At 51.9% G+C, this 20,566-nt stretch overlaps 1 protein-coding gene across 1 annotated transcript in view; it reads right to left on the reverse strand.

The window, feature by feature from the left end:
• Window positions 1-2,650: 2,650 nt before the first annotated feature.
• PLEKHG4 (pleckstrin homology and RhoGEF domain containing G4) overlaps window positions 2,651-20,566 on the reverse strand; it is a 76,953-nt gene continuing 59,037 nt past the window's right edge. Inside the window, exons 16-25 of the mRNA XM_015408394.1 lie at window positions 15,306-16,186; window positions 13,556-13,805; window positions 12,628-12,717; window positions 11,251-11,475; window positions 9,897-10,067; window positions 8,492-8,669; window positions 7,470-7,586; window positions 7,129-7,374; window positions 5,219-5,415; window positions 2,651-4,848 (exon numbers count right to left, since the gene is read on the reverse strand). Of these exons, the coding sequence (XP_015263880.1) occupies window positions 4,843-4,848; window positions 5,219-5,415; window positions 7,129-7,374; window positions 7,470-7,586; window positions 8,492-8,669; window positions 9,897-10,067; window positions 11,251-11,475; window positions 12,628-12,717; window positions 13,556-13,805; window positions 15,306-16,186 (2,361 nt within the window). The 3' untranslated portion in view covers window positions 2,651-4,842. The remainder of the gene's footprint in view (window positions 4,849-5,218; window positions 5,416-7,128; window positions 7,375-7,469; window positions 7,587-8,491; window positions 8,670-9,896; window positions 10,068-11,250; window positions 11,476-12,627; window positions 12,718-13,555; window positions 13,806-15,305; window positions 16,187-20,566) is intronic.

Consider the following 20,566-nt stretch of genomic DNA (forward strand, 5'->3'; position numbering starts at 1 on the left):
TAAAGCCTAAGCCTTCGACTTGCTCCTCTTTGGATACCTTGGCAGCGTCCTCTCTCCATTTCAGTTGACTACAGGGACCACGTTTTATTCCACTTCAAACTTTAAGGGGAATCCTATCTTTAAGTGCACTTCCATGGATGCAGCCAAGGAGCATGGTAGCTGGGCCAGGGCTGTGCTACACTGGTTCCCTGTCCTGCAGCTGGGTGCTTGAACACTCCTACATTTCAAAAGCTCCCTGTACACAGCAGAGGGAAACAATTTCAGAGCATTCAGAGGTGTCCTCCCACCTGCAGCCCAGTAGCCTATCCAGAATTCTACCACGTTCCGCAGAGTGTGAGGAAGGGCTCTTACTGGGATGTTTGGGGAACAAACACAAAAGAGAAATCACGATGTGAATAATATCCTCTCCTCCCTGCCAGTAGCAGGAGGTTGGGCAGGAGCTCGCCGGCGCTCTCCCTTCTTCCACAAGATGGGTGTCTGCACAGGTTGGGGATCACCTCATAGTCATCTGCCCCTTTGCCAGGGTTCATTCTCATTCTGCTGCCGGCTGCTCCGTCAGGTCAGGTCGTGTCAACTTCAAACAGGCATTCCGCTGCTGTGAGAGGAGCAGGAGTTCCAGGAGCCCGGCAGGCTGTTTCAAGGCCTGGCCCCTCTCATTTCCCTGCTTTCCCACCCACACCATCCTAGTTGCATGGAATTCTGGCTGGGGAAGAGGGATAAGCACGGGACACTTGCATCTCAGCATCACCCCACTTTCAATTTCCTAGTCATCGTTTCAGACAAGGCTGGTTTGTGGCACTGGCAGCAAGGGCATCGACAGGCAATGTGGCCTATTGACAGAAGCTGAGGCACGCCAACCTTCACAATGGCGATGTGCAGCTCCAAACTACACCTACCCTTCTCTGATGCATCTTTGCTGTGCGACTTCCTACTTGATTATGACTGGCCACTGATCTCAGGACTAAAGTCAGCAATAATGAAGATGATGGAGAGGGAAGGACCATGGCTCAGTGAAAGAGCCTCTGTTTGGCATGCATAAGGTCCCAGGTTCAATCCACAGCATCTCCAGCTAAAAGGATCACGTGGTAGGTGATGTGAAAAAGCTCTACCTGATACCCTGGAAAGCCTCTGCTCGTCTGAGTAGACAATACTGACATTGAAAGATCAAGGGTCTCATTCAGTGTAAGGCAACTATAAGAGCAAACTGAGATCTCAGACCCCCAAAGGACTCCCATGTGGGGGGCCAGCACTGGGGTCTTGATTCCATCTTTCTAGCACACCAGGCTGACCTCCAGTTTAGTGACAAATTGCATCCTTTCAGGGATCAGTGGCCAGCAGTTAGTTCAGATGAGTGTGTTTAAATCCATAGTTCCCAAGGTTAAGCCACTGAGTTCCAGGGGTCATGCTTGTCACAGCAACTTCTAGAGGAAAGAAAATGCATAATCAAAAGGGGCAGATCTGGTTCCTGCATAAAGTGTGGGGACATGTTTTTACTCTTCTGGGGGTTCGGTAAGTGGGTAGGAGTGTGCTTCTCACAGTTTGAGGGAGGAACCCGAAGGAATCAGCAGCCCCATATGCAGGTGTATTCGGAAAAGCTTAAGTTGTTTCCCATGTAGCGTATCATAGGGATGGTACTGCATTCTGGAGGGGCAGGATAAGGACATCACTTTGTTACCAAATAAATGCAACGTATGCTACGTGCAGCATCCAGAGCTTGTTGGGCTTAATGGCACATCTCCTGCAGAAGATGAGAGTCCTACAGAACTGGTTTGTCAGGGTATTCAGTCCTATGAGAGGAGTCAGGAAATTGTTGGACATTTGGAAGAGCTCATGTACTGTGACTAGACCAGTAGGGTAACAGACATAGCATAGTGAGTGGAGTTGTGCTTCAGCTTCTAAACTCCTATCACAAGAGGGCTGGGATGCACATGGTACAGGGCAATACAGTGCATAGAACCTGGTTAGTGACAGGTACGCAGCTTCACAAACAAGGCAGTGCTGCACAGCTTGCTTTCTTAAGAGCCTCAAGCGCTACTCCTTTGGTAGTCTTCCAATGTGGGACTGCATCGAGGCCAAGATAAAAACAGAGTTGCAGTGACTTATAACTGATATTCGAGTGATCCCTGGCAGCAGTTCAGAAGGGAACTAAGAGGCCAGTGATCTCCCACTCGCTTTCGCATAAGGAGAGGAGGCAGAGTAGCTTGTGCTCAGGAGAGGCCTAGAAGTTTTCACAGCTGGGTTGCACAGGCAGTTCCCACTTGAGGACCGCTCTACCTAGTGCATCTTTTGCTGCCCTTCCTCCAGGGAGTTCAGGGTGGAATACGCAGTTCTCCCCTGCCCCATTTTATCCTCACAACGACCCTACGAGGTATGTCGGGCCAGAAGAGAGTGATAGATCTAAGGTCACCCAGTGAGCTTCAGGGCAGATTGGGGATTTGAATCTGGCTCCCAGCTCTTTGTCTGATGCTCTAGCATACTACCAGCTGATGAATAGCAATTACAGGTAAATGCAGCCCTCTGTAGAAGTGCCGCAGATGGCAAAATATTCGGTCTCTTGGAGTCTAGCCTAAAATGTAAATATTGAGTGTTACATGTAATTAACAAACTTCCCAGATCTTCTTTTAGAAATGAACATGTATTCAAACCAAAATGCACTGGAAGAAATAACTTTTATTAAGTAATTCAGTCAAATCTTAAAAACAACATAGATGTTAGCAGGACATTAAGGCATTTCTCCCCAGCAATGAAAGAACTTGTCTTACTTGTTTTCTGACCAGATATTGGTCAGAAAATGGTTAATGTGAAATTTCTTTCATACTTCCTCCAGTTTTCTGCTCACCTCTCTTCCTTTTTAAAAGCAAAGGTTAGATTAATCAAGAGTTTGGAAGCATCTAAATTTGGAAGCATCTAAATCCAGGTGCTTTTCAGACAGTATTCTACCCAAAATGGCAAAAGGTTCTGTAACTCCATTCTTAGAATCAAAAAAGAGAAGGCTGGAAAAAATCCAGCTTATTAAATAAATGTATAAAATAAGAGTCATATTTACAGCACTTGGATTTTCAGAATGAAAATGGAGTCTGATTAATGCGCAAGGGGTAACAGAAGTGCATTCAAGGCCTTGAAGCAAGAGGTTAGGGAGCAGAACCATAACATTAGCCAGGATGTGATGGCATCCTTGAGTCAGGTGTGACAGGCAAACACCTACAGTGCTGAGAGATGCTGCAGCCCTTGCTGACAGCTCAAAGGGGGCCCCTTGGATGCTTTGCAAATGGCGCTCACCAGCCCTTTCTCAACTAGACCGGCAGAGACAACCAATTGCCAGAGGCGCTTCTATCAGCAACAATTTATGCCTGAACAGCACTGGCTGGAACACCCCTCTGAACTCTTCCCTACCCCCTGTGAGCCTTGCCCGTGCTTCCCCTTCATCCTCCCACCCAGAGCCTTTGTGTTACTCTCTTGGTGACTGAGAGCCAGAGTTGGAGAACTGAGGGAGAGTGCAGAGACCATCCCTGCAGCACGTGACCGCTGGGCAGGAAAACGGCTCCAACGGCTCCAGTTGGCTCCTCCTGCTCTCTCAGAAGGCTAGCTAAGAAATCTTCTGGTGGTTGGCCTGTGCGCCTGTGCAGTTCCCATGTGGGACTGCACAGGACAACGATGATGAACAGACACCTCCAGCACAGGAGCAGCCAAAGGAAGGTGCCGGAGTGGTTTGAGCAACTCCCAAATGCAGGTGAGGAAATGACAGTCCTGAATGGTTTCCCTCCTTGGGTTGGGGGGAGGAATGCCTTGCAAGCTGAAAACTAGCAAATCATGGAGATAGGTGTTAGCCCAGCTTGCTCTTTGCTAGGCATGTTTTCTTTTTGCGTCGAGGTTGTTGTTAAATGAGAAAAAAACCCTGAAAAACATGGTCCCTCCCCTAGAGTCTCTAGGGCAGTCTTCATGCCCCCAAAGGACACTCCTGTCTTATTCTGCTGTCAATATAGATCAGGCCAGTCTTGGGCCCTACCCCCTCGAGTGCTTCTCCAGCTCTCTGCTGCCGCCCAAGTAGCTGGTTGAGCTTCTCACTGATGGAAACCCTTTTCTGCCCATCAGAGACAGAGTGCTATTTTGGGGGCAACTACATGAAGAGCACAACTTGGCACTGAGGCTCCTGGGGATTTTGCATATGAATTCATAGGAAGAAAAGGCAATAAATTATCTCAGCACCAGGCAAAATTAAACAAAGAGAACAGGCCTGGATAAGAAGGTTCACCCCAAGAGAGGGCATCCCCCCCCCAATAAATAACTTTGCTTCCTTCTACCCTTTGAAAAAAAGGGTTAGAAATGTGCAGGTTGCAGAACAAAACTCCGGTCAACTGAAAACAAAAACGAGTAGTAAACAGTTTCTTGATGCCTCTGATCTCTCCAGTCCGTTGGTGCAGATTGTTGGCCATTCATCTAAACAGGATCACCCCTGGCCCACCAGTCCTCTGTGTTCTGCCACGGAACCCCTGACCCCTCCCACCACCACCCCCATTTCGCTGTTGCTTACTGCTGCTTCCAGTTCCCCAGGTCCAGCCGCCATATTGCTTTCTGATGCGCTAACAGAAGGAAACACGGTGGCTCGGATCTGACTGCAGTAGACTCCGTGGAACAAGCCAGGTCTGTCCCCTGAGGTGGCAGTCTTGGCCCACTCTTCAACTGTATTGGGTGGCACTACTCTAAAAAGGGGGTCTTTGTCATGTCTGGTCAGTTGTGGGCCTGTAGAGACACTGATCTCCCTAGCTACTGTTGTGGCCTCCGGAGCACTGTAGGGAAGTTCCTTCTTCCGGGCTCCTCCAAAACGTCAACGGAAACTGGCATTCAAACCTGTAACACAGCATCATACACAGTCAGGGGATCCAGGAGCCACTCACAGATAGCCATGCCCTGGAAGGGACTGATCCTCCACAAACCCCACTCTCTCCCCCTGCCACTAACCAACACCATCCAGGCTCCATTTATAGCATGAAGCCCGGCATGTCCGCTGACTGGGAAGGGTCCCTGTCTAGTGGTGGCCAAACATATCCCTTGACGGAAAGGGTTCTTCTTATCTGAAGAAGTGAGAAGTGGCTCAAGAAAGCTCATTCCCTGCCACAAATTTTGTTAGTCTTTAAGGCGCAATTGGACTCTTACTCTTTTCTACCACTAACATGTATGCAGGCCGGCCAAGTCTGCACACGGGCTCCTGCTTACTCACCGCTGAAACATACTGGCTTTTGGGGAAACAGCTTTTCTCCTCCAGGGGGGAGGCCAAGGAAGAACCTGTGGGAATGGAAAGCGGAGAACCCGGGTCTTCACAGAAACTGTCCCGAGGAATGCCAGAGACACAGCCGCTGTCCGAACTGCTGGAGCCACTGCCAGACATGTAGTGGGAGGACTCGGAGCTCTCTGTTGCTGAGCAAAGAGAGGGCAGAAGTGTCAGGAAGAGACCTGGCCCACTCCCCAAACACCCCTCCTGAACCAATGTCCATCCAGCTTGCCGCTCAGAGCCATGCAAGGGTAGAACAGCCCTGCTGAACAGCCCACCAAAGGAACCTTGGAGTAAAAGAAGCATCCAGTCCTGATTCCGTTTTGTCAGTAAAATGAAAACAAAGGTGAAGACTGCAAGGTGGGGGCTATGGGGGGATGTTAGAGATACACACTTGGAGGGACAACTCACACACATGGCAAGAAGTCCCATCACACGCATGTCCCACTTAAGATCAGTACCAGTAATAGTATCAATAGGAAGATACGTCATTTGTTAAAGTAAGTTCGTGCAAGTTGGTTCACCTCATACTGATTGACTTGCATGTGCAAAGTGGCTGTCAGACAACAAACACACAAACAGTTTTCTCTAAGATAAAACTTTCCCAAGCAAGGATTCACTGAAGATGTGCCCTCACGTGGGTGGCTATCAGCCCCAAATCTGCTCTCTTCTCTGGTTTCTAGGCTTGCTTTCAACCTTCAGTTGCGCACCTTGCTTGGAGCATGCTGTGCAAACGAAGAGCAATCCTGAAGTTTAGCAGATTGAGAATGTCCTGCTCGCTGCAAACTGACCAAAATGGGAGCAGGGAATGCTGAAGGAGGAGGAGAAGGCTGAGACGCTTTGTCTTTTAAGTTCCCCATTCATTGTACTGGCCTGGAAAGACTGACCGCCTTTGGGTCACAAGGGCCTGGTCCGTCTCCTTAGAGCCCAGAGGCAGCCGTTTTGCTGGAAGTCATTTCACGGGCGGTCAGAGTATCCACAGGCCCTTCTGTAAAGGCCAAAGCAGCACTACTTCTGCAGCAGAATTTAGGGAAGGGAGGATGTGATGCTATACAGTCCACCCTACAAATCTGCCATTTCCTCCAGGGGAGATCAGTGTAGTGATGGGGGAACTCCAGGTCCCATCTGGAGGTTGGCAACCCTATCTGTGGTCTATATCAAGTCCACAGAGTTCCCTTCTCATCCTTCCCTTCACGGACTTCTCACCTACTCATTACGGTTGTCACCCCTAAGGCTCCATGCACAATATTCCTGGAAGATGGATTTTGGATGCCAGCAGCTGAAATGAACAGTTGGTGCACTGAAGGGCTTTCATGGGGGGCAGGAGGTTAGGAGAGGGGCTGGTCTACTGCGCATTCACTGTGTGACTGACTTAGGCTAAGATTTGGGCTAGACCTGGGGGCCCTGGTCTTGTTGAGCCCATGCACATCTTGTTGACATGAGCAGAACAGAAGTGGCTGTGGCCACAAAATGGCAGCCACCGGGGGGTGGGACCAATCACAAAATGTTGGGCGACTGCACACCAAGCATCTCTTAGGATGGAAATGCTGACGAATGTTTCTGAATGGATGCTCCTGAGTTTCTTGGAAGCAACTCCTGCTCCACTGCAGCAGAGGAAAGCCACAACTTGATAGTTGTTTCGATTAGAAAAAGATGCAAATGGCAGCAGTAAATCCACAAGTGGGCGCCACACTATCCACAAGACCCCACTCAGGCTCACCGACCTAGCTGTTCCCCACCTCTCCCATTATGCCTAGCAATCCCATCTGCCCCGAAGAGTTCTTGCTTCTGATACATTTCTGGGATGGCCACTGACTCCTACAATCCCAGGATAAGGAGCAAAGGCATGCCATACGTACTCATTGAAGGCTGGCTGCTGGTCTCATTCTCCATCTCGTCCTCCTCAATGCAAGCATCAGCGTCGAAGGGCCGGCTGGCACTCAGCATGCTTGGCAGCAGGGCCTGATCCAGGTACATGTGCAGGTTGAGGGGCCCGAGCACTGAGCAGGAAGAAGGGCCACCGGCAGGCAGAGGGGCTGGTGATCGCTTGTAGGGATTGGTGTGGTCAAACAGCGACACGGCGATGGAAGCCCGGGTCCTTGCTCCTGCCACACATAGCAACACATTCAAGTGTGAGCGCCCCCTGGGCTGAGCTGCAAGGGGCGAGGTGGCGATGGCAAGGAGGTGGGGCTGGACTTACCCCTGCCTTTCATAATGTAATCGATGGCACGGTCGTGGATGGCAGCTTCGCTCGGCTTGATGTCCAGGAAAGGTTTGTTGCCCACACCCATGGACACCATCTCCTGCATGCGGATTTCTGGTGGGGAGACAAGAGACCATGATGGAAATGCCCTGGCAGCTGACAGTTGTGTTGTAGGCTCCCATGCTCTCCTGCAAGACAGGCTTATCCTTGGCATATGTATGATCTGCTAAGGCCCCGGGACCCTCACCCCTGGGTGACCAGATGCAACAGAGGACAAACTTGTCGTCTGAAGAAGGAACATCAGCAGGGGCAGCTTCTCCCCCTTCTTCAGCACAATGGCAGGGCATGTCGCACCCGACAAAATGCCCTCTGCTCCACATGAAGCCCTCTGTGGTCACCACAGTAGGCTTCTCCCTTGCTTATTTTAAGCAATACCTTGCTTTTCTCCCTAACAGGGACCCAAAGTGATGTGTACAACAACATTCTCCCATTCTGACATTTTTTGTGTGTGAGGATTCTGTGTGTGTGTGTCTGCCTGGAAGTCATGTTTGACTGCTGGTGACCCCTAGTGGGGCTTGGACATTTCAGAGAGGTGGCTTTGATACTGCCTGCCTCTGTGTTCTGGCCCTGGTTTTCCTTGGAGGTCTCCCTTCCAAGTACTTGACAGGGTTGTCCCTGCTTAGCTTCTGAGATCTGGTGAGATCGGGCTTGCCTGGGCTTTCTGGGTAGGGCCCATTCTTGCATTTTTTATCCTCACATCAACAGCTCTGAGGTCACTCAGGCTGAGCAAGTACACCTGGTCAAAGGACCCAGACAGCTTCCATCGCTTCCATGGCACCAGTGGGGATTCAAACCTGGATTTCCCAGAACCTAGTCTGCATTGGTTGACTATTACACCGCCCTGGCTGCAGAAAATAGGCACATATCTTCCCCCTGCCGTGGGAAACCATGGGGAGGGTTCCACTGGTGAAGAAACCAGTGTGTGCGTGCGCATGTGTGTGTGTTGCATTCAGGCCAACCTTTATTGCGGGTTGCCTGTTCCCACAGGATCTTGGTGATGTCACTGGTCCAGGACTGCTTGGTCTCTGGGCTGCTGGCCTGCAGGATGTACGTGTCACTCGATTTCCGTCGCCTAAACCAGATCTCAAAGCGCAGGCCGCTTTCACCAGAGTTCTCCGTCAGCCCAATGTCTGCTGTCTGCAGGGAGGGAGAGGGAAGTTCAAATCCAAGATGTGTGGAAGAAACCTGCTGGGTTGGACATCCATATGACTGGGAATGGGAGGATAAGGAAGAGGGATGTAGGCATGTCCCATTTGTTAGTACTAAGTGTGAACTGACCTGAAAACAAGTTGAACAAGCTGCCTTATACTGAATCAGAGCATTGGTCCATCAAGGTCAGTACGATCTACTCAGGCTGGCAGCTGCTCTCTGGGGTCTCAGGCAGACGTCTTTCACGTCATCTGCTCCCTGATCCTTAAGTGGAGAGGCTGGGGATTGAACCTGGGAACTTCTGCATGCCAAACAGATGGTCTACCACCACTGCACCGCAGTCCCTGGTTCTAAAACATTCAGCCTTGTCTAAGCTTGATGGGTAAGGGGAGGCTATGTGATCCCACCACAGAATCTGGATCTATTGCCTCTCACGTTTTTATCCTGTCTTTTCACCAAGAGGCTCAGGGCAGCATACACAGGACTTACCTTTTTTTATCCTAATGGCCCCCTGTAAGGGAGACTAGGCTGAAGGAGAATGAGAGGCGCATGGTCCCCCAGTGAAATTCCACACTGGATTGACCAACCTGTAATTCAAAGTCCAATGCAGCTCTTTAGCCTCACGTGGTGGCCCACCCGGGGCCAAGGAACACCCTGACCGATTCTGCAAAAACAGTTGTTCCGCCCTCGGTCTGCCATTTCCCCTGGTTGTACTGCTCAATTCCCCACTATTTGCTGTGCGGCTACATTTTGACCTGCATCTCCCCCCGATTTCCCCCGTGTCTTCTTGATCCTAAAAAATAAGGACCAAGAAGACTCGGGGGAAATCAGGGGGAGATGCAGGTCAAAATGCAGCTGCACAGCAAATAGTGGGAAACTGAGCAGTACAACTGGTGGAAATAGCAGACCGAGGGCAGAACAACTGTTTTGTGGAATCGGTCCCTATTCCACCACCTACCCAAGACGGTCAAACAAGAGGGCAGGGAAACACATGGCAGGCTGCACTGCAAGGCTGTGGGTGTGTTCATCAGCTGTGCAGGCCTGTCCTGACTTGTGAGCCAAGTGTCAATCTGGCGACCAGAATGTGTGAATGCAGTCCAGTCCTGGGACACGCTGCCCCCCCCCCCCCCCCCCCCCCCTATCCCCCATGAAGGTCCTTTCTACCAGCACTGTCCCACCAACCCCTACGGTATGAAGCAGCAGAGGGAGGCTTGCCTTGAAGGAGCGCTTGTAGATGTAGACGTCGAGTCCTCCCTCGATCCTCTTGGGCTTGCTGAAGAGGATCAGGTCCTCAAAGAGGAAGACATGGCGTTGGCACTTCCTGCGCCCCAGGTTGACACTGAACTCATCCTGGCGCACCAGCTGCCCCTGCTCCTTGAGGTTCACCTGGGTGCAGAACATGATCAGTTAGGCAGGAGGAGGGACATGCAGGGACCAGAGAAGTCACACAGTCCCCTGTGAGTAAAAACAGCCCGACAGTCATCTGTGGCAGCCAGCCAGCCAGCCAGCCAAGGAAGAGCCAAGGGATGGAGAGACAGACGAGAGGAAGACAGGTCACACCAACTCATTCCTCCCACCGGGGCAGCTTGCTTCGGTCAAGGCCTGGAACCGCTGCCCCTCAGAGTACCAGTCTGGTCTGGCTCACCACCTGTCAGGCCTGTCCTGTGTGGCTGGTGGTATGTGGCTTGGCACATGGTGCAGAGCAGCCATGCACAAGTTGCAGTGGGAACCCTTTTCCCCTAACAGGCTACACGATAAGGTGAAGTGAGGCAGAGGCCTCAAGTGGCAGAGCCGTTTACAAATACTGGGGAGTTAGGAAGATGGGCACAGAGGGAACACCGGCTTCAGAGGTAGGGAGGGAGAGGTACAGAGATAAAAAAGGGGGGAGAATAAACCTACTACCAATATACAAACCAAACAAACCAGAAAACGAAGAGGAAAAAAAGATATTCAAGATATACACAAATAAAATCTGTTATTCAGAATAAATAGATTCTAATCAAGTTAAATATCCTAAAATAAAACAGCCTACAAAATATGACCACAAACTCCCACGTCTTCCATGTTTATTAATGGCAACATTTTGTAGGTTAGGAATGTTTATTAAGGAATAGTTTACTTGCTTAGATTCTATTTATTCTGAATAGCAGATTTTGTCTGTAGTAGTGGAAAAGAGCAAGAGTCCCGTAGCATCTTAAAAACTAACAAAATTTGTGGTAGGCTACAAGCTTTCGTGAGTCACTGCTCACTTCTTCAGATATCTTCCGTATCTGAAGAAGTGAGCAGTGACTCATGAAAGCTCGTAGCCTGCCACAAATTTTGTTAGTCTTTAAGGTGCTACTGGACTCATATTTCATTTGTGTATACCCTGTATAAATCTTTTTTCTTCAGTCTTTTCTGGTTCACCCCGTTGCTCAGCTTCCACTGCCTTTCCCAGAGCTCACAATTCAACAGGCCCAGAGAGACCTGGGAGCAGCCTGAATCTTAGCAGGAGCTGCCTCTGCCCCCCAGCCCCTCCTTGGATCTCTGACCCTCTCCCACCACTCAGCCCTCGCCTGATGGGACGTACGTCGCAGTTTCGAATGGCGTCCATAGCCAAGAGGTCATTGCCGTGCCGCAGCTGGAAGCGCACCATCTCCTCGGCAGCCCGCAGGTAGACCAACTCCTGTTCCTGCGCCTCCCCACACTGCTTAATGAGGTCCTTCAGCAGGAGGGCATACATGCTTCTGCGCTGGATTGGCTTCAGGAGGTAAGAAGCCAGGTCCATCTTGTCCCCAAGCTGCATCTGCTTGAACTGAAAGCCAAAGTCAGAGGCAGACCCGTAACCATGGTGGGGCAAAAGCGGGCAGTGCCCCATCAATCATTTGCCATGCCCCTCCAATCAGTATTACAGGTTGCTGTGAAATGTGTCACACGTCTTTCAGGGATAGATTTTCTTTGTAAAAAAGGAAGGAGCTGAGGTAAAAAGTGTGAATCCTGTCATAAAGCTTCCAAGGGTGAATTCTCTATGCAATTGGCTAGAACAGAATTAACAGTTAGCAGGGCTGAAGAGTCCTGATTTTAAAAGCCTTCAGGGCTGTTGGGTGGCACCTTTAAAAGCCCTTATAGTTAGCCATTTAGAGAGAAAAGAAGGTTGAATTTACAGTTTCAGGTTTCAGTAAGTGGAAGAAGGCTCTCACATTTGTTTAATTCTGCAAACTATGTAAAACAGTTGCTTGGGAGGGCATTTTTATAAAGCGTATACAGAGTAGGAATGTACATACACTATATATTTTTGATTTGTTGTTTGTTCTATCATGCTCTTTCAGTGCTGTTTTCATTTTTTGTAATTCCATTTTCTGCATTGCTTGACGTAAGCATGTTTGATACATTTTATTGCGTTTATATTAGATCTCTCATGCTGTTTGATTACAATGTTCTATACTATTTAATCCACTTTGAGTTTCAAGTAGAAAATCGGTAAATAACTAGTAAAGAATATATAATAAATAAATAACGATGGGGTGACCACCGCTGTACTCACTTGCCTCCCCCAGTAAGAATTTTCTGGCTACTGGCCTGGTCAGAGGTGACCGCAGGGGGAAGAGACTGGGACACTAAAGCAAATCAGGAGCCAGATTAGCCGAGTGGTCCGAGCAACACTGCAGGGGGCACTTGGCCTGGCCAGCAGCGACAGGCTGCCAATGCTTGCTCAGCTGGCTCCTGGTTGCCGGTGGCCCTCCAGTGCAGGGCTTCACCCAAGACTCTCCCAGTGAGCCGAAGTGCCCGTCTGCCCTGGATGACTGAGCAGCACTCTATGACCAGCAGTCAGCAGACGGAGGAGCTTGAATCCAGACCGCAGCTTCCCTGGGCCTTGCGTGAGCTCTACCCCAGGAGCCTAGGCACTCTCTTCTAAAGGGGAGGGAGGAGGGAAGCGCGGGCCTTCATTCTCAGGGCAGATTTTTACCTTGAAGAAAGTGTTTCCGCGGCTCGCCAGGAGTGCGTCGGACTTGGGCTTGTTTTTGCTGTACAGTGCGTACATTCCAAACTGGTCTTTCTGCAGAAGGGTTAGAAACACAATACGAGACAGGCCACAGATTTCTCATTTTCCAAGTTGCTATGTGCCTTTGGTACCATGATGGGGTATCCCAGGAACAGAGGCATGTCTACAGGCAGGCTACAAGTGGGAAACGTAAGGCCAAGCATGGGATGGAGGTGCCCCCTGTGCTGACTGCCAGAGGCCCCCAGTGGCTTCCTCTGTGGCAAGGACTTTGCTGAGACCCCTTGCATGTCTCCTGGCTGATATCTGGTCAGCTCCCCAGGATCAGTTTTCTTCACCAACACCGTGAAGAACTCGTCTCACCAGCTTCTCATCCCATCCACCTGGCCAGCAACAGGCAGCCATACTCGAACAACAGGATTCAGGAAAACTGGCTGGACTCTTAATCCATTTCAGACCCTCTCCTGAGACCCTGCCCTGGGTGTCCTCACCATCACAGCCTGCAATGGTGGCAGGCTCCCTTTGAGAGGGCTTTTCCTGTGGTGGCACCTTAACTGTGGAAACCCCTTCCCACAGCTGTTGGCCTTGTTTCTTCATTTTTTGGTTCCTGGCTAAGGCTTTTTTTCCCTTTTACCCAGGCTTTTTGTTAATTCTGTTTTATTTGTTTGTATCTGATTAGTTCAGGGGGTGTGCACGTGAGTGTGCATGGGCGGGGGGGAGACAGGGAAGGAAGTCGGGAAGATCCTCCTAGCTTGCTAGCAGCAGCTCAGTATCACATGGATTTTATTTCTGAAGCCATCCAGGAAGCCTGAAGGAGCAGGACAGTGCTCCCTTCGAGGCCGTTCCTGACCCTTCCATTCCTCTCCCCTGCTACCAATCCCCAGGCGCAGCTCACATGTCTCAGGAAGCAGTGGCTGACGCGCAGAGGGTGGTTGCAGCAGCTCTCCAGCTCCCGCAGGAAGTACTGGCTGTGGAAGTCATAGAGCTTCTCCAGGTTCCCAAAGATGACGCTTCGCTTCCCCCTCAGGTCCTGAGGCAGGTCCACACGCTCCATCTCGGGGAAGTAGCTCTCAATGATGTAGCGCAGGGACCGGACATACTCCTGCTCCGTTGTCACCATCTCGTCGATGATGTGCCGCAGTTTGCTGTCCAAGAAACAGGAGGGGGAGGAAAGGGAGGAGCTGACGATTCTGAAGAGCTTTACATTCCAGTGCAACACAGCCCAGCAAAGCACCACAGAAGGGTTGCTTCTGTTGTGCGGATGCAAATACATCAAGCCCCTCGACAGCACGGGAGGTGACAACACAGCAATGGACTCCTGTGAAGAGGTACGTGTCACTGATTTCAGACTGCTGTTCATAAAAGTTGGTTTGCTGTGATGTGCAGCTCCTGCAATCAGCCAGCACGCTCTACAGATGCAACCAGAAGCAGGTGGGCATTCTGCGAGGTGGGTCCGAGGCAGCCAATGAGGATTTTTCTCTGTGGCCCTCTCCAGCTAGGCCAATCGGTCCAACCATCAGCCACGTTGCCAGCAGAGGCACCATGCCTGTGTGTCTGCATATGGGAGGGAGGGACCAGGCTGCCCGAGCACTGCACCGTGCCAGCCTCCCCTGGAAGGCCTCACTGCTTCCTCTTGGGATCCATGCCACTCCCTTCCCAGACTAAGACCAGGAAGAGGAATCCAAGGGAGAGCCAGAACCCCTCCCTCAGAAGACAAGACCCCTGCCCACTGGCTGCTGCTTGACGGGGGGACGACAGGTGACAGGCAGACACGCTTTCTTGGCTCGTTTCTGGCCTGCCCTTGCCCACACATCCCTATCTCATGGCACGTGGAGAACATGATCTGGGTTAAGGAAGGAGGAAGATTCCCCTGCTTGCCACAATGGCCTTTCCCCCGAGTTTCAGTTCTTCCCTCATCTGGTTGGTCTAGACCCACCCCACGACAGTAAATGGCACCTGAGATGACAGAGGCTTCCACAGTGTAAACATCCACTGCTTTTATTCCACTTCAACTGTCATGCAGAGTCAGACTGACACACAAGCTCAGCTACAGCCTAGGGCCTCAGATTACGAGGGTCCTCTAAATACAAATACATGAATATAATCACTAAAATACCATTGGGAGGGTAATGCTATGGGGCCTCCTAAATCTGACAGCGTCTTGGGACAGCAGTATTCAGGTGGTTCTCAGGAAGAACCACCTTCATGATTGTCGTCAACCAAATGAGACACATGTCCTTCCGTCCCTGGTGGGAGAGGCCTGCACCTCAGGGGAGCTCGCAGTTTCACTGTTCCTCTGACAGGAGCTGTTTCAAAGGCGGGAGCGACCTGCTCACCCACAAGCCCCTCTGGGCAAAGACCTTGACAGTTTTCCTGAAACATGGGGAAGGTGACACATTGGAGAACGGCACTCAGATGAGCCACATGTCAAAGAACTACACGTGGCTCCTGGGCCACTGAGTGAGTGTCCCCTGCAGTCATAACTTCACCCAATTTGTAGATTATGGTAGAGCTCTCTGGCACACAGATCTCGAACTCCCGGCTTACTCCTTCAGTTCCCCAGGGAAGGGATAACTAAACCCTGTTTCCGTCTGCAGCCTGGCTAAGCCCACAACCCAGCGGGGCGACCCTGGCCCTTGGCATACCTGCCCCAGCTCTTGTTGGCCTCTGGCACAGACGCACTGCTCCTCTGCTCCTCTTGCTCGCAGCCTGCAGTCCAGTTGGCTGGGCCGAGGTGCTGCCGGGCTGCACCAGGCCAGTCCACCAGCTCGGTGCTGCTGACTTCCAGCCCTCTGATGAAGACCCCCGTGTTGCCGTAGCGGGCCGGCTCACTCAGAGCCCGCTGGCAGCTGGAGCGTAGGCTCTCGGCGCAGGCCAGGTCGAAACTCTGGGCCTTCCTCAGGATTCTTTTGGGAAACGGCTGCCTGGAGGCTGGGGTGGAAGGGCAGGAAGGCGAGGCGCCCAGGGCTTCCACAATGCTCTCGAGGGCCGACTTCTCATCCCATGTGCAGTGGGGTGGCCTTGGAGCCTCAGGAGTGGCGGTTTGCAGTACAATCCGCTCCCCAGCTCCAACACCCTCTCGCTGGCCTGCGGGATTCTCCTTGTCCCCCCCAGAAGGCTGCCTGGGCCTCCCCTGGCAGTGAGGCACACTTGAAGCCACGCCAGCGACCAGCCCCCAAGCGGCCCCCTCCGAGGGCAGCCTGCCCTCCTGGCCGGGCAAGCCCCACTCTCCCTCTGGACACAGAGACCTCTTGGTCCTCAGGGCAGCCTCGAGCTTCATCTCGAAGGCCAGCTTGGTCTCCTGGCACTTGGACCACGCAAACTGCCACTGCTTCAGGCCATTGCTGCTCCGCAGCTGACACGCCAGCTCCTTTGCCTCCTGGAACCTGGCCTTGCCCAGCTCTGGGTGCTGCTCCTTGTAGCTCTCCAGGCATCTGAGGGCTGCTGAGCAGTGCTCCCGGGAGCTGCAGTCCTCCATGCTGATGCTGGCGAGCTGTCGCATCCCTTCCAGTGCCCACTCGTATGCCTGCAGGGGGAAGGGGGGTGGAACAAAGAGTTTAGCTGGTGAAAACACAGAAATGCTACTTGGCGTGGGGGGGAGGGGCCTAGCAGAGTGTGTGGGGGGGGTTGGCGGCAAAACAAGTGTCTCTCTATATGAGGCTTCAGCTGTGCCAGGCCCTGTCATCAGTCTGAATGCCAGCCAAGCTCGTCGAAGATCTGCTCGCTTCTCTGCCAGGCCGCGACAGAGACAGCAGCTTGGTCTCCGAAGGGTTTCCCTGGGGGAAAGGCAAAAGACCGGGGCTTTGCTCGGAGCGGCCTGAGAAACACAGCCCTGCTCTTCAGTGCCTTCACGCGGGTCTCCTCACATCTCTCTCTGAGCCTGCCCAGCCACTCCCTGCAGCCCTTGAAACGCCTGCGGTGGCTGCTGCCATGTCCGTTCCACATCCCCAAGCCTTGTGGGTGCTAGGAGTGGGCTGGCCCGCCCCAACACTTCAGGCAAGGGACACTGGGGCCGCTGCAGCCCAGGCTGACTGTGATACTTGGATATGCATGCAACGCACAGGCACAGATGGCGGGTCGCTCTTCCAGCCTGGCTACAGCATTCGGGGCCTTCCGGGGTGATCTTGTAACCTGTTTCTGGTGTCAGGCCTCTCTACGGCTGCTCTTCACACCTGTCTTCACTTCCTCATCTATGTGATGTCTTGCACAATTACTGGAACATGCGCTTCTGTGTGCGCAAGTCCCTAAGGGATAAGCAGTGTCCAAGAGCGAGGTGAGATTGTTGTCCAAATGCCTCTCCTAAGGGTTCCAGGAGTAAGATAAGCCTGAGCTGCGAGACCTGCCTCCAAATGTCTACATCTGCCTTGCCCAGAAGTGGGCCAGGGGTTGCACACCAGGGACTGTAGGCAGAGGGTCCAGATCCTCTTGGAAAGCAGTGAAAGGAGGGCAAGCTTTGTTCCAGAGAGGGCTCCCAGCCATGACCCTCCCAGCTGCCTCCAAAATGAACAGGGGAGACCTCTGTCTGTCTTTCTCTTTCCCAGAGACAACACAGAGATTCAGAGGAAGGCCACAAAGCAGGACCTGGGTACTTCCTGCAAAGAAATTTGAGCTCATCTACAAGTTTTGAAAATAACTGAAAACTTTGGAAAGCACTCTGGTTACGCTATGCGGTCCACGCAAACATTCTTCCCCTCGTGAGGGTACAACGTTAGCCCCTCAAGAGTCTCTCCTCTCATGGTCCTGAACTGCGTACCTGAAAAGACAAGTCCAGGTGCAGAAGGACATCCGTGCTGGATTCCCTCCTCATCCCCCAATGGTCTTGACTATGCCATTACCACCAGTTTGGGTTTTTTCAGATTGCGCAACAATCGAGCAACAGAGTCCCATCTAGCTCAGGGCCACTGCCAGCCAAAGGCCCCCTGGCAGAGATATAGCGAGCTTCGAAACCACAGAAAAACCTGGTTACATTCAAATGGTTCTTGGATGCTGCCAGGTTCACTCAGCTCAGCCCACAGCAACTGCCGGCATGTTGTCTCACCCTGATGGGCTAGCCTACCTACGCTGTCATCGTTTCTGCATCTTGAGCCAAGCAGGCCCTACGGCACTCTCAAGGGCTGCAGGAGCCACTCCGCTTCGCTTCCTCCAGGGCCGTGTTGATGTCTCAGTCTGCCCCTGATCCGGCATAACAGAAGATGAGGGGCAGATGCAGGAAGAAGGCAAGAAAGGCCTCCTTCAGCATCGCGTCAAGGACAACAATGGGGTTTCCTCAGTCACAGGACCCCATTAGCCCAGGGTAGTAGCCTTCAGCTGTGGGCTTACCTGACGTCCTGGAGGCGATCCTCAGGAACCCGGTGCATGAAGGTGGGGATGGATGCCCTCGCTCCCCCCCACTCCCCAACATGCGTGGCATCAGGCCCTGCAAGTGACTCTTTGGAGGGGCAGATGGTCCTTTCTGCTGTGTTTTGGCCAAGGGGAATTTGCGTCAGAACAATCCCAGCGTCGTTCCCACTGGGCTGCAGTTCTCATGCAGCATGGATCAGATACACAGAGAATGCCAGTGTAAGTAAATGTGTGGCCCTGGTCTCCAGTGGGGCACTCAGAAATGAAGCCCTGGGGGGCGGGGGGACCGTTTGACAAATACATGTCCAAGTCAACTGAGGAAGGAGGAGGAGAGTTGGTTTTATACCCCTTTTTATACCTGAAGGAGTCTTTGAACAGTTTACAATCGCCTTCCCCTCCTCTCCCCACAACAGACACCCTGTGAGGTAGGAGAGAGTTCTGAGAAAACTGTGACTGGCCCAAGGTCACCCAGCAGGCTTCACATGGAAGAGTGGGGAATCAAACCCCGTTCTCCAGATTTAGAGTCTACCGCTCCTGACCACTACACCAGCTGGCTCTCTGAGCATCCCCGGGCTCCTTGCAAAGGGTTCCTGGTGCCTGTTTGCTTTGCTGCATCTGCTCCTTGAAGAAGGCATATCCTATGCAGGCAACACAACAACATACAGCGTGTGCTAAGAAGCTTCCCCAACATGGGATGCACAGCCACAGGCGCCTTACGGAAGAGTGCAAAAATCAGGGTGTGGGGCAGAAGAGAGGAGCAGATGCACAGCGCCTCGCACCTCCTCCCCTCCCCATCCTTCTTTGTGCTAAGTGCCCGGCCTCCCTCATTGCACATGCAAAGCAGCTGGGACTGGGAAATCATTTGCAAACACAGGCTGCATCCACGAGTGGCAGCAGCAAACCCCCCCACACTCCATTCCCAGCCTCAGACAGACACACGTGATGAGCTCCCCCCCCCCGGGCCATCCATCAAATGAGTTCAGACAAGCGTGAATCCTGAATCTACCCACTAGGACCAGGCGGGCTCAACCTCTAACACCGTTTCAGAAAACTAGAGGGCTTTTTTGGCAGCTTTTCTAAAACAAAATGCAACCAAGTGCTATCACACACAGGCTGGCCCTTTCAGAAACTAGTTCTACTCAGTACCCAGCCAAAGGGACATGGAAAATGTGACCGGGACATCTGCTTGAACTTCATCAGGCCTTTTTTTAAAAACAAGAAGAAGCCAGGAGATAATCAGAGTCTACCTGGTAGGTAGATATAAATTTGTCACAGAATCACAGAGTTGGAAGGGGCCAGACAGGCCAACCAATCCAACCCCCTGCTCAAGGCAGGATCAGCCTAGAGCATCCCTGACAAGTGCTTGTCCAGCCGCTGCTTAAAGACTGCCAGTGAGGGGGAGCTCACCACCTCCCTAGGCAGCTGATGCCACTGTCGCACAACTTTGACTGCAAAAAAGTTTTTCCGAATATCCAGCCGGTACCTTCCCACCCTTAATCCAAACCCATGATTGCGAGTCCTATCCGCTGCTGCCAACAGGAACTGCTCCCTGCCCTCCTCCAAGTGACAGCCCTTCAAATACTTAAAGAGAGCAATCCTGTCCCCCCTCAACCTCTTCTCCAGACTAAACATTCCCAAGTCCCTCAGCCTTTCCTCACAGGGCTTGGTCTCCAGGCCCCCTAATCATCCTCATCGCTCTCCTCTGCATTCTGTCCAACTTTCCAAAAAGCCTGCTTGCATCTTTTTGCGCCTTCAACAGGCTCCTTTGATTGACTTCAGACTGCACAGTTTGAATGAGGGCAATGCACACAGGTAGTCACTGGGTGCCAGGGAGAGGGAACTCTGTTTGCATGCATAATGCTTGAGAGGCAGTGTGGTGCAGTGGTCAGAGTGTCAGACCAGGACCTGGGAGATCCAGGTTTGAATCCCCACTCGACCAAGGAATTTCACTGGGTGACCTTGGATCCAGTCACACTCTCCCAGCCTAACCTGCTTCACAAGGTTGACGTGAGGATAAATTGGAGGAGAGGAGAATGCTGTTGGGGAGAAAGGCAGGGTACGAAGGAAATAAAATCGATAAAAATCAATCATTCTCCATTTGAGACTTCAAGGAGCAGGGCTGGAAAAGACTTCTGCAGCCTCAAATCCTCACAGGCTAGGGTCACGTCTGAGAGCAGACCATGGGAGCCACTGTACAGAATCAGTATAAAGCCAGCTCCTGATGAAAAGCCTGCAGATCCAAGACAGATCCAAATCTTACTGCATATAATATATGGTTCAGAATCTGGCCCCTGGGTATTCCAGAGTCAGTAGTTTCTAGCTCTAGTTCTTCACAGCTGAAGAACAGAGGAAGAGTTAGTCTTTATATCCCACTTTTCTCTACTTTAAGGAGTCTCAAAGTGGCTTACAATCGCCTTCCCTCTCCTACCACAGGCACCTTGTGAGGCAGGTGGGGCTGAGAGAGTTCCGAGATAACTGGGATTGGCCGAAGGTCACCCAGCTGGCTTCATGTGGAAGAGCAGTGGGGAATCAAAGCCGGTGCTTCAGATTAGAGTCTGCCACTCTT

Source organism: Gekko japonicus, unplaced genomic scaffold (genome assembly GCF_001447785.1).
Source record: "Gekko japonicus isolate JY-2015 unplaced genomic scaffold, Gekko_japonicus_V1.1 scaffold717, whole genome shotgun sequence".
In the NCBI taxonomy this organism is placed as follows: Eukaryota; Metazoa; Chordata; class Lepidosauria; order Squamata; family Gekkonidae; genus Gekko; species Gekko japonicus.